Source organism: Orbilia oligospora (assembly GCF_000225545.1).
Source record: "Orbilia oligospora ATCC 24927 unplaced genomic scaffold scaffold00081, whole genome shotgun sequence".
Classification (NCBI taxonomy): domain Eukaryota; kingdom Fungi; phylum Ascomycota; class Orbiliomycetes; order Orbiliales; family Orbiliaceae; genus Orbilia; species Orbilia oligospora.
In genome coordinates, this window is record NW_011645638.1 from 129601 (window position 1) to 141884 (window position 12284).

The 12284-nt window shown below is 45.4% G+C and overlaps 4 protein-coding genes across 4 annotated transcripts; 1 reads left to right on the plus strand and 3 right to left on the minus strand.

Annotated features, from left to right (window-relative positions):
* Positions 1–80: 80 nt before the first annotated feature.
* On the minus strand, positions 81–757 carry AOL_s00081g34 (uncharacterized protein; the record flags this gene model as incomplete). The annotated part of the gene is made up of 2 exons (XM_011124853.1): positions 81–552; positions 627–757. The coding sequence occupies 2 exons, from the start codon at positions 755–757 to the stop codon at positions 81–83; spliced, it is 603 nt and encodes a 200-aa protein (XP_011123155.1).
* Positions 758–2044: 1287 nt separating this feature from the next.
* AOL_s00081g35 (uncharacterized protein) lies at positions 2045–3853 on the minus strand (the record flags this gene model as incomplete). The annotated part of the gene is made up of 5 exons (XM_011124854.1): positions 2045–2211; positions 2510–3124; positions 3180–3311; positions 3380–3547; positions 3622–3853. The coding sequence occupies 5 exons, from the start codon at positions 3851–3853 to the stop codon at positions 2045–2047; spliced, it is 1314 nt and encodes a 437-aa protein (XP_011123156.1).
* Positions 3854–5738: 1885 nt separating this feature from the next.
* On the minus strand, positions 5739–7536 carry AOL_s00081g36 (uncharacterized protein; the record flags this gene model as incomplete). The annotated part of the gene is made up of 2 exons (XM_011124855.1): positions 5739–7116; positions 7190–7536. The coding sequence occupies 2 exons, from the start codon at positions 7534–7536 to the stop codon at positions 5739–5741; spliced, it is 1725 nt and encodes a 574-aa protein (XP_011123157.1).
* Positions 7537–8620: 1084 nt separating this feature from the next.
* On the plus strand, positions 8621–11342 carry AOL_s00081g37 (uncharacterized protein; the record flags this gene model as incomplete). Its single annotated transcript, XM_011124856.1, has 3 exons — positions 8621–9153; positions 9232–9748; positions 9804–11342. The coding sequence occupies 3 exons, from the start codon at positions 8621–8623 to the stop codon at positions 11340–11342; spliced, it is 2589 nt and encodes an 862-aa protein (XP_011123158.1).
* Positions 11343–12284: the final 942 nt, after the last annotated feature.

The following is a 12284-nucleotide window of genomic DNA, read 5'->3' on the forward strand; positions in this document are numbered from 1 at the left end:
ATGTAGATGTATGTACATGCATTGTATATAGGCAATGTCAACATCGATCAGAACTTCAATTCAAAACTGACAAGTGTGATTTAGTGATCAGCAATGGAGATTATAACAGGTGAGCACTTATAATTAATCCGTCTCTGGTTCCCGGGGGCAAAGTTGGTCTGCCAATTCAAGGTGTAAGTATTGTCAGTAGGCACATCACCACGGCAACCCAAGAATTCACTAGTGTCATTCAAAAATGCGACACCAGGCTTCGAGAACGCGGCAGAATGTGCATAAGGAGTACCGACGTCGTACTCATCCCTCAGGATAACGGGGGTGTAGAGAGTCTCGGTGCCGTTCCACGGTGTGAGATCAAGTGTTAGATTATACGCTCGAGTGTGGAATTTTACTTCGTATAAGATTGTCCCTTGGGCGAGGTAAGGCCCAGGGGGAACTGGATTATGGCTATTAGGGACCCAATAGAAGGAACGGTCGGGGAGGTCGGAGAAGGCGAGTACGACGTCGGTGGAGCTCCCTGAAGCAGCAGTTGGGACCAAGAATTTATTGTTCATTCTACGAGAAGGGAAAGTTGTAGCGTTAGTACTATAGTAGGCACTCATAGTTGGCAACTCGAGTGGTGACTATACTCTTGATTGGCGGTATTGACTTTCAGCCCAAAGGGGCCAATAGTGGGCACGAAGCCTTGTGACGGCGCAACAGTTGGTGCAGCAATAGCACCAAGTGCAAAAAGAGCGAGGGTAGCAAGTTGTAACTGCATGGTGAACGTATTCGATGGAAGCCAAGCTGGGGGTGCAATTCGTTTCGAAGCCGAAGATTAAATATTGATATTATGACGGGATATATCTATTTAATGCATGTAATGTAGAGTGGAAAATGATGACAGAAGCCGCATATTTATAGACGATCTATTTATGCACATAAAAGACTTTGCGACTATGTCCCAAATTCAACTGTATCGAGCTCGGAATAAACTAAGTTCAGCAACAACTCTAAAATTATCTTAGTTCCTGTGGGGTCATATATCACCCTAGGGGCCGGGGAAATACAACTGTGACAATCATTAGTTCTTCTGAAATTTTGTATGGTGTGCTTGACCACAGTTTCTGGAAGAAATCTCGAAATTCTAGACAATTCATTTATCGAACCCCAGGCTCCACCAATAAAGTTTTCAGTTTGTTGTGCTTTAGGCTTGAAGGTTCAGGGCATAAGCTTTTGTCAGTGTTGCAGTTTCTCGATAAATGTTCCAGATCCGGGTAGGTTGAACATGCTTGCAATGCAATGCACATCCGCCATTCGGAAATCAACGTCAGTCCATATGATCTTTGACGACGGAGAGTATTGCATTATGAGCTTGGGGATTCCGTTTCCCGACACGAACAAGGCAATGCCGCTAGAGCCTTCTCCTCTAAATCATGTGAGTCCGATGTGCTTCCGTTTGTAGATCTGTCAATTGCTGAACTGAAGCACTGCGCTCCTCAGAACTATTTATGGATACTAATGGAGATCTATTGGTAGCACTTTCTTCTGGAACTTTAAGTTTATGTATTTGCCTTCATCTTTAACCAATTTAAGCCTGATATGGCGTCTATATCATGGTCTAGCTTACAAGGTGCACAGAAGTGCGTGTGGTCAGGAAGGCTGTTGCATTTTTAGGGGTCTTCGTGAAAGTTTGCGTTGTAGATTGCAGTTGTTAAGCATTTCCCTATCGACTTTGGTTAACTTATAATTAATTACGAGACTGATCGACAGCCTCATAACTACTAGTCTTATTAGTAACCGCCGAATCTCGAGAGTAATCACAATTATTTGTGTAACTACTTACTATATATATATTACGTCCACTCTCGAGACTAAAGTTACCTAGGTAGTCTCGTAGGTGCGGATACTCAGAAGTTTGAACTCACTTAAGTCTAGGCCGACTCCAACCACATAAAAACGGAGAACACAATTACCATTCATAATATAAGCCTACAAGGACTCACTATTTACACTCTGTAACTTGATGAAACATTAAAAGTTCATTTTTAAAAAAAGAATATCTTTTTCAAAGAATCCAAAGCGCACTCCCAATAAACAACAACGCCACAAAGGCCATCGATGGTGCTATCTGCGAACCATCACCAGGAGTGGTCGCGGGCGAAGTGGTAGAATCCGCAGGCAAGGTTGTAGTACCTCTTGTCGAAGCTCCCGTGGTCGGACTGCCAGTTTGGGCTATATTTATAGAAAGAGGATTAGTATTCCAAGATAAAGGATGTCATCAGCTACTAGGCCGGTACATGGATCAAGGAGAGTCAAAGTGATGCAATAAAAAGGTGTTCAGTATGTTGCCTTAGGTAAAGGTCTGTAGGCAAGGTAAGGTGTATTAAAATGTGAGGATCGGAAGCAGAGGAAAGAGGTAATGAAGGGGAAGACGGAGAACAAAAATGAAGGTATCAAGTCCTCTTGAAGAAGTTGAGACCACCACGCCGGTATCCACAAAGTTTTCTTAGCACAGAGAAATTCACTATACCTGAGCTTGTCTCCGTAGGCCCACTAGGCTCTTCCGGCTCTCCGCTAGGAACTTCGTCAACTTCCTCGCCAGTTCCCACAACGCCACGATGTCCAACGACGACTCCGCCATTCTCAGTCAATTCGGTTGCGACATATGGATCGCTCTCGGCGTTTTGGTCGATACCAACTGTAATCCATGCTAGGATGCCATCGGCAACCGAATCCCCCAAGTAAGCATACTTGACAAACGGATCATAATCGTTTTCTGCTTGTTGGTGTGCAATTCGATCCCGTTCGTTGGAGATCACACTTTGGGTATTTGTGTTGTACGGCGCCAAATCTTTGACTGTACTTTTAAGATCTTCGTCAAAGAAGAGCTGGCCGACGTGAGTAACGCGGCCATGGCCAGAGTATGTGCCGTTGGCGTGGACGGTGCCTCCCTTATGGGACATGATATGAATGTGCGTGGTTCGGCCAGAGTAATGGCCGGGGAAGATAGTTTTGAATTTGATAACACCGTCAGAGTCGGTAAATTGGACGCCTCGACAAAAGGTATTGTCTAAGTTAGTGGGATCCTTTTCGCCAACGCCGTTACCATTCGCAACGACACCAGAGTAGACACCAGTGGCATTGGCTAGGAATAGTTAATTTACTGTTTCTAGGATAGATGGAATGTATGAATGACATACTATGCCATGCGTCAAAATAGGCGCTTGAGACCGGTTCGCAAGTGTTGGTGTCGATGACTTGAATGTCCAAGTACAACGGTACGCCGACCTGTCCATCTGTGATATCCGTTCTAACGTACTCTCCGGAAACAACTGATTATCAACGTTATACGTTAGCTCAGCCTCGTTAGTAAACCGAATGGATAAAAGAAGTTCTATACAATAAGGCCCCTCCGTAACCTCTGGCATTAATAGACAAGATGTATTCCCCGAGAATAGTACACTAGAGTCGGTATCGAATCTTGCGTCTGCAAATGTGCTGTTATGGTCAATCTTAGAAACATCTTCAAAAGCTCGTTTCGCGATTCTATGCGATTCCTCCAAAGAACCTGTAGCGGACTGCTTTAGCACGATGGTCCTACGTGGTGTTTGTGAAAAAGGAAGCTATAAAATCTAAACTTACGTCCTAATAAACCTCTCTCTTTACGAATTTGGTTTACCAATGCACTTCTACGATCAAAGGATCGCTTGAATAGTGCCTTTGCGTTCTCATTATCGCGGCAAGCAGCGAGGGAACGACGACTGATAAACTCATTTCGTTTATGGATTGCTGAGTGGCTCTCATCCCCATGTGCAAGAACCGAGGTGATCGGTAGGAAGCTCGCAATTGCGAGAGTTACGGTTGAATATTTCATTGTGGAAGTTGGTTGGTTTGTTGGTTGGCAGCGAGTGTTTTGATTTAGGAAATGTAATTTTGGAGAATTTGGAGAGGATTTTATAGACTAATCTCGCAGTGGGCGTTGGGAAATTGGTCCTCTCTCGAATATTAATATCCAAGTTTGCCACTCACTTTGCCCAAAGCACAGAATTGTAGCTCCTGTATACTCGCTCCGCCGAGATAGAGCTCCAATATCAAACGGGAGATCTAACCGCCAGAACTTCTCGATTCCGGTTATAACAAGCCAAGCTATCGATCTTCAATTCGAGGTGATTCCTAGGATCTTTCGTCGCCAAGTCTCGTTAGGCAAAGGGAAAAGTCCCTATTCTGTAGTAATTCCCGAGTCATGTTAGCCAGCCTCGTTCATGTCGTATACCAATTGCAAAAGTTCAAAACCGATATTCCCCTAGCCCGGCGCACGCATTGCACATTCAAGCTTTTCCAAGTCGCCTGGCATGATATAATTGCTACAGCCTATGATTTTATCCCCAAGCGACTTTTCTCCCAAAGTCTGAGGGGAAACCGAGGGCTTAATACGCCGCCAAGGAGTCTGCCAAGCACAAAGTCCTCCACAGCATTCGTAATCATCTTGATGAAGTTGAGACATACCCTCGTGAAATGCTGTGCTCCAAACCCCTCGTTCCTGCAAGCTTTTGTGTTGCGGGGTGGTATTTTCCCGGTTGGGTGTGCTGATGTCTTGCCAATTGACCAATAAGGATTAAGGAGGTCGTAAGCACGGGCGTCGAGTTGGAGTTTCTTTGCTGACGCGTTCTTTCTTTGTTCCTGCAAGATCTCGGTCTGGATTTGATTGCGAGATGCTGCGAAATAGATACGGTATTTCCCGCTTCTTTATACAGCTGTCCCTGGGGCCCGTTGTCGAAATATTAAGATTAAGCAAAATAGTTAGTAATTTTGCAGTACTGGTCGTGACAATTCGTAATCCCAGTCGCAAAGCCTTCTCGTTCCAGATATACACCGGTTCTGCTATCCGAAGCCTTCTACCGAAAATGTGGTCCTAGAACCTACAGTTAAAATGCGCAGATACTAATCCCACAAGCCAGCCTCTACGAAGCAGTTTAGAAAATGCAATGAAGATCAGGAGGACAGGAAGAATGCAAAAGGAAGAAAAGAGGCGAGCAGGCAATACAGCCTTCATTTTATCCACTGGACCTCTCTTATTTTTTTAGTTTCAATGGCAAATTTCCTAAGCGGACGCCAAGTAGCCAGCTAGAAGCCAGATGCTTTGGTTTGCAAAGCTTTAAAGCGAGGATGCAACATGAATGTAACTACGCCATCCCACCTCTCCGAATCATCAGACGATTGTGGACACTGTCGGCGTGCAGATACTGTCTGCGTCTTGGTCTATCCGAGCTAGTCAACAGCCAGAACGACAGGTGTGGGGTCTCGATGCGATAGATTAGTACATTTCGATCAGCCAATCGGCATACCTTTCCCCACGTTGTATTTTTTGTGTTGGCAATTGGTCAAAGAATGTTGACGGCTGCCAGGCATGGAACGTGGACACGAAGCACGATTCCTTGAGACAAATGTAACAAGACTTGCAGGTTTGTATGACACATCGGAGTTTTGGAGGACTAGACATTATACATTACTTATATGATAGATTGAAGTATCGTTAATTATATACAGAGAGGGGATTAATTCTATATTTACTAATAATCTATTCAAAACCGAAGAGTTTTAATTAGAACTCTTCCAAAATATAATAAACAAACCCAACTTAGGACGCCGCCCAATGCAATCGCTGTAAATATCGTCAAAAACCGGAATTTCCTCTCTTAGTTGTTTTTTCTCCTTTTCTGTTAAGGATGATCATTTCTGTCCTAAAGCCTCCCTCGTCTCTAAACCTTCTGTTCACCAGATTGCTCTTTATTCTTTGGAGCATCAACATGCTTCCTCGTGCTTACCCATTCCATCCCCAACGCTCCAATCAAACTAGCACAACATAGTGCGACCGCAACATAAAACACGTTGACAATAGCAGTATTATACGCCTCCCAAACTTGTGGCAAATACTGTGGCGCAATGACTTCCTTCAAATGTGTAGCACCAGTGTGGATGGCCTTCGACGCATCAAATCCTTCAGCATTGATCTGAATCAAACCTTTGACAAGTTTGTTCACAAAACTACTCTGTCCGACAGCGATGAAGACGGCGCCACCGAGAATCTGAGAGAACATGATCATTGAAGTTCCGACAGGGACGTCCTTGCGCTCCAAGACGGCTTGAGCGGCAATAGCAGGTTGCTGCATACCGAGGCCAAGACCAAAACCGTACAAGACTTGAAAGCCAATCCATTTGCCAGCACTAGCTGATGGTGTGAGGGTGGTAAGGAGGCCGGCCCCGATAGACGTAAGAACGGCTCCAGCGATCATGAAGGGAGTATAGTATCCGAATGCGCGAACAACTCCTCCAGCAACAAAGGTACCCACAACCAGGGTCAAAACCATAGGGATGAGGCGAACACCAGAGTCCGTGGCGTTGACACCTTGGATAGCTTGGAACCAAATGGGAAGATAGTAGATGAACAACATCATACCACCACCGGCACAGAAAGCGAACCACATGCCGAAGGCGATAGAACGTTGGGAAACTATTCTGGGAGGCATCGTGGCCTCATCTTTCTTCCAGATTTGGACACCAATAAAGATTATGATAGTAACAGCGAAGACGACAAGGAGGGCGATGATTCGGCCAGATGACCATGCGTATTCAGTACCACCCCATTGAAGGGCTAAAAGGAGACAAATCATACTTGGAAGAAAGATAACGGTACCGATAGGGTCGAGCTGCTTGATTCGTTCTACAAGGGTGAGGTTATTCTGAACCGGGTGGGCCTTTATGATCAGCAAAATGATGATGAAAGCGACGGCGCCGATAGGAAGATTGATCCAGAAACTCCACCTCCAGGTGGCATGTTGAGCGAATGCGCCTCCCATGATGGGTCCGATGACACCAGATACACCGAAAACACCACCAAAAGCCCCCATGAAGGTGCTTCGCTTGTGTAGAGGAACTGCGTCTGTGAGCATTACAATAGCACCTGTGAAAATACCGGAGCTACCAGCACCGGCAATAGCTCTGCCAACGATAAAAGATGTAGAATCAGGAGCCCAGCCACAGAGAGCTGATCCAACTTCGAAGAAAACAATTTGAGCAAGGAATACCCATTTTGTTGGATAGAATGTATAGATTTTTCCAGAGAGGGGCATAAAACCACTGTTATAAGAGTTAGCACACCAGAACGATACGGAAAGGGAAATTCATCAGAGAAAACGGGATATTAACATACCAACCAGTGATAAGATAAGCAGAACCATACCAACCGACATCTCCCAAGGAATTAAATTCATTTGTGATCTGAGGGATAGCAGTTGAGATAATTGTACGGTCGAGAGCAACTAAGAAGATAGCCAACACTAAGGCCACAACAATCGAGAACAAGACAGTTCCCGTAGGATATACATGAGTCTCTTCTGTTGTATAGATGGGTTCTAGTGCTAGTGCCTGAGACTTCTCATGGTCTACCTCAGCGGGTGCGCTGTTGTCGATATTGTTGAGTTCGATAGAATGTTTCTTAGAACCAGTTGCACCGGCCTGGTCAGTGATAGTATTGGCGTCAGAGTGAGTTGACACCATTTTGACGGTGTTTATAGGTCAGGATATAGAGCACTATAGTATAATACTATAGCTCTTGTTTAAATAGGTCTCGGGGCTATAGGTTATGTGCGGATGTGTAGATATGAATATGAGCGTCGAGGAGGATCCGGTCTCTTGGCCGGTGTAAACGTGTTGATTGTGTTGCAGAAAGCTTCCAAAAGGGGCAATCCGTGAACCGACGATTCTAAGCTAAGAATTTTATAAACTCAAGTCGAGATAGCGATGTCCTTCCGAAAGCCAAACGTGAACGAACAAGAACTCCCCGCAATATATAAAGAAGAGGAGCTATCGAGATCCTTCGCAGAGGAAAACTATCATTATCACTTGGTTAGTAGCAAAACACGGCGTTTTTATCCCCCGATTTTCAGATTTTTGGCTGAAAGAAAATTTGAAGGGCCAACGGACATCGGCAATCGGCCCTCATATGACCGGCTCACTATTCTTGGGCATCTGTGCCCTGATAGGCCAACAGGTCCATGTGGCGCTCGGATATGAGGACTTAAGCTTTTTCTAGGCTGTTTGCGTGAAGAGCCTCCGCTGATTAAGTCGCCCGCGAGGGAACTCGGTCCCTGTTAATGTCTTCGTCGGGCCCGAAATCAAGTGCCAAGGGCCGATGGCTGTTCCCAATTCGTATCCACCTTGAAGCGATCCAAGTGAATTCAGCAGAACGGAGGAATTCAAATGGCCACAATTGTCCTCAGGCCATTCAGAAGTGCAACCTGCTTACGTATGGGCAGTAAAGCATCAGGTGCTGGACTGACGACTCGTGTCGTTTCTATTTGGAGCACATAAAAAGGCCCGAGCAAAGTCCCATACCGCGAAAACTGGCAGGCGAGATTATAAAGATAAAGCTCTGTCCGGCTTGCCGCCTTCGGCCCTCTCAAAGTGCGAAACGACCGATAGACCAACGCAGGAAGTTCACTTTTACCACACAGTTCACGGCTACAACCTTTTCTTGCAGGTAGAATTCAATATCTGCATGCAGGATATCGACTACAAATTCCCCGATTTGAAGAAAATATAGTACAACATCCGGGCCTGGCAGACGCCTAGACTATTGATCATGAGTGGGACTCCCGAGACAGTCAACCTAGTGTCACCACCAGACCAGGCCTCCCCAGAAGATACAGCGCCTCTGCATGCTCCACCGTCTGCAGGCACATCTTCCTCCCCGAAGCCACATGCATTCAATTGCGTCGTTTGCAAAAACAGAAAGGTCAAGTGCGACCGCCAAGTACCCTGCTCCACTTGTACCAAACTTAACGTGGAATGCCAATACGTCGAGCCGGGGCCCCGTAAGAAGAGAAAATCCTCTAGCAAGCATGAGAACCTGCTGCAACGCCTAAATAGATACGAAGAACTACTAAAACAGGTCGAATCCAATGTTAAGTTATTGGATGGAGTGGAACTGCCATCCCCTCAAAAAGGCGACGGCCTAAGTTCGGGTGTCCTCTGGGGAGGATTTTCGGAAAAGTCGGAGCCAGAGAGGCAAACCAAACGGGCCAAGTTTGAACGACCCTCTGGTGAATTTGGGCTTTGTGCACCGAAAAAAGGTGGTTTACTAGCGTCCACCGGACGGTCAAGATATTTTGAAAAGTTCGTAACTTCATGTCATATATAAGTTTTACACGTCCTGTAACAGTAAAGCCCTATGCTAACGGAAGATGATCATAGTAATCTCTGGAACTCTCTGAAGGACGAACTTCAAGAGCTAAAAGAGACGATTTTGGACTCTTCTGACGACGACTCCAAAGGCGATGACTGGACCATAAATAATGCAACCGCGAATCCAAACCTGGGCACTGGAATATTTTTCTTCGGTCCTGTCAATTCAAAGGTTGATATTTCCGGCTTCCATCCCCCGGCTGCCCACTGCTTAATATTATGGAACTGCTTCCTTGAGAACATCAATCCCCTTACTCATATTATTCATCACCCATCCCTCGCCGTCAGAGTAATTGAGTATAAAGACAAACCCCATACTATGCCTAGAAACTTAGAGGCATTGATGCTCTCTATTTATGCTTTGACTGTGTCTTCTTTAGACGGTAGGCAATGCCTAAACCTCTTTCAAGAATCGAGAAACGATCTACTTGTGAGATACCGCTTTGCCGCCCAGCACGCTCTTAAGAATGCCGGAACTCTCAAGACTACGGATGTGATAGTCCTCCAAGCTTTGGTCTTTTTCCTCGTAGGTATTCTATTTGTCCCTTCCTTTCCTACAAAGTTAATCAAAAATTATGTAGCTTGATCTTCGTTCATACTACGACTATCCATCTCTGTGGGTAATAACGGGCACAGCGGTCCGTATTGCTCAAAGAATGGGTGTCCACCGGGACGGTACAAAACTCAACCTCCCACCTTTCGAAACCGAACTGCGCCGCCGCCTCTGGCGTGAAATTCTCATCCTTGACTTCCGTACCGCAGAACTCTCCGGTGCAGGGTTATATACAATGGCAATGGACGAAAATGCTTGGGACTCCAAATGGCCAGCTTCGATCAACGAAACCGACATATGGCCCGGTATGACTGAACCCCCTAAGGAACGGGAGGGCCCCACAGAAAACATGTGGCCACAACTCCGCGGCGAACTAGGGCAGATCTTTGTCGACCGCTGGCGCCAAATGCACCGACAAAGTTTCAATCTCGGGAATATGTACGACAAAGCTGACCCTAATAGTCCCGAATTCGCCAACTTCTACAAAGCCCTAGATAACGACCAACAACTTGATGAGATTACAAGTAAGCTGGAAGAAAAGTACATTCGTCATTGCGACCCTATAAATCCGCTACAGTTATTTACATCTATAGTGTGCCGCTCAGCACTAACAAACCTTCGACTTATGACCCACCACCCAATTCGCCGAGTAGACAATGGGGCTGGCATGTCTCAAGAGGAGAAAGACAGTCTGTTCTCCGATTCAATAAAAATTATGGAATACGATAATCTTTGCCACTCAAGCCGTTCCATCCAAAAGTTCCTTTGGCACACTAAATCCTTCTTCCAGTGGCACGCATTCATCTATCTTCTCGGCGAGCTCCGCCATCGACCACAAGGCCCAGAAGTGGAAAAGGCATGGGCGCAAGTAGACGAAGTATTCGAACACCACTACGAATGGCTCGAACGCAAAGACGAACTCCACTCCGCGATCCGGGCAGTCGCATTAAAAGCTTGGGAAAACCGTGAAACCCAAATCCGTAAGGCAGGGAAAGTAGTCGAACAAGAAATTAGAGTACCCGTATTCGTACAAACAATACGGGAAATGTATGCTATTTCCAACGCCACCGCAATGCCTGGGCCAACGCCCGCGCATAGGGGCCCAGGCGGCGATGCTGAGGGTCCAACTACCAACCTCGATCCCGCTCCTCTACAATACCTTGATACACAAGCAAATACAACTATACATCAACAGCAACAACAGCGACAACAAGCCTTCGTCTACGCTGGTCCTAACCGAGGAGTTCTAGACAATGGGATCAACATTGTATCATCACAGTCGGGTAGCACTACATCGGCTGCTGGTACAAACACAATGCCTTCATCGGGTCCAGAAGCGATATCAATGTCGCCGCCAACCGCAAATACAACAACAAACAACATAACAAATACAACTGGGGGTGGAGCAGCTGGGTCTACAGCCTCCTCATCTTCACCATCCGCTGGTGTGACCCCGATAAACTGGTCGGAATGGGAGAATCTATTACAAAATTCAGATTTGCTAGGATTCACTGGTGCTTTTAGGGGTCCATATGAACCCATGTATAATTGGCAACACGGCCAATAGATCAGGTTTTGAGGCAAAAAAAAGGAAGGGGGCTAGCTTGATTAAAGTTGGGAAGCTTTGACACGAGGAGCTGAAGACAGCTGAATGAGGGGAACCCTGACCTTAGGGACCCTTCTTCGACATGGGTTTCTTACACAAGCTAGATGGATAATGGGATTGGATGTGGGTGATTGAAACGAGAAATGTTCTATCATGTCTCTATCTGTAAATTAGAAGTTGACGGGTCGGGGTATCCCAGAAATTTCTTTGACGATTGCCTCTTTCTCCCCAATCTCCCCCACAATTTTTCTTCGTCCCCTAATTAATTGGAATGTTGGATTTTCTGTAGCAACGAATGCTGAAGGACAAAAAAGCACAGCTATTGATTTCTTTTGGGTTATGTTGGGTTATGTATTGTGTGCTTACAGGGTGCGGCGCGGACATGGAACCGAGGCAGAGTTTCTGTCACTTTTTTTTTCTTCCCTTCTTTCTCTCTCTCCCCTCTTCGAATTGTTCGGTTGGAATTCACTTCGTTTCTATAATTTTCGTCTTATTTGGAATTATTTTATCTGTTTTCTTTTGAAAAAATGTTGTATACGAGTCACACCGTCTAATCTTTTGATGGTATTATTCTAATCAGGATCGATATCAAATGGCATGTTGAGTGGTAACAAAAAATCCTGTTTTGTTGCATGGGGTACGAGAAAATTTAAAATCGATCAAAGCATCTGAACTGGAAGAATTTGTTTAATCGTGGAACGAAAAAAGAGCCCTATGGACGCATGTACTTAAGTATGTATTTAGGTATGTATTGAAGGGTCTGGTTCTTAAGCCGCCCTGAATATTTAAAGATTATTTTATTTATAATACAATATATATGGTTATAGTTGTAGTTGTGGTTATAAGTTGTAGCTATGATCAAGCGCTTAGCTAGTTATGAACCAACAATGGTCCTCTGATCAT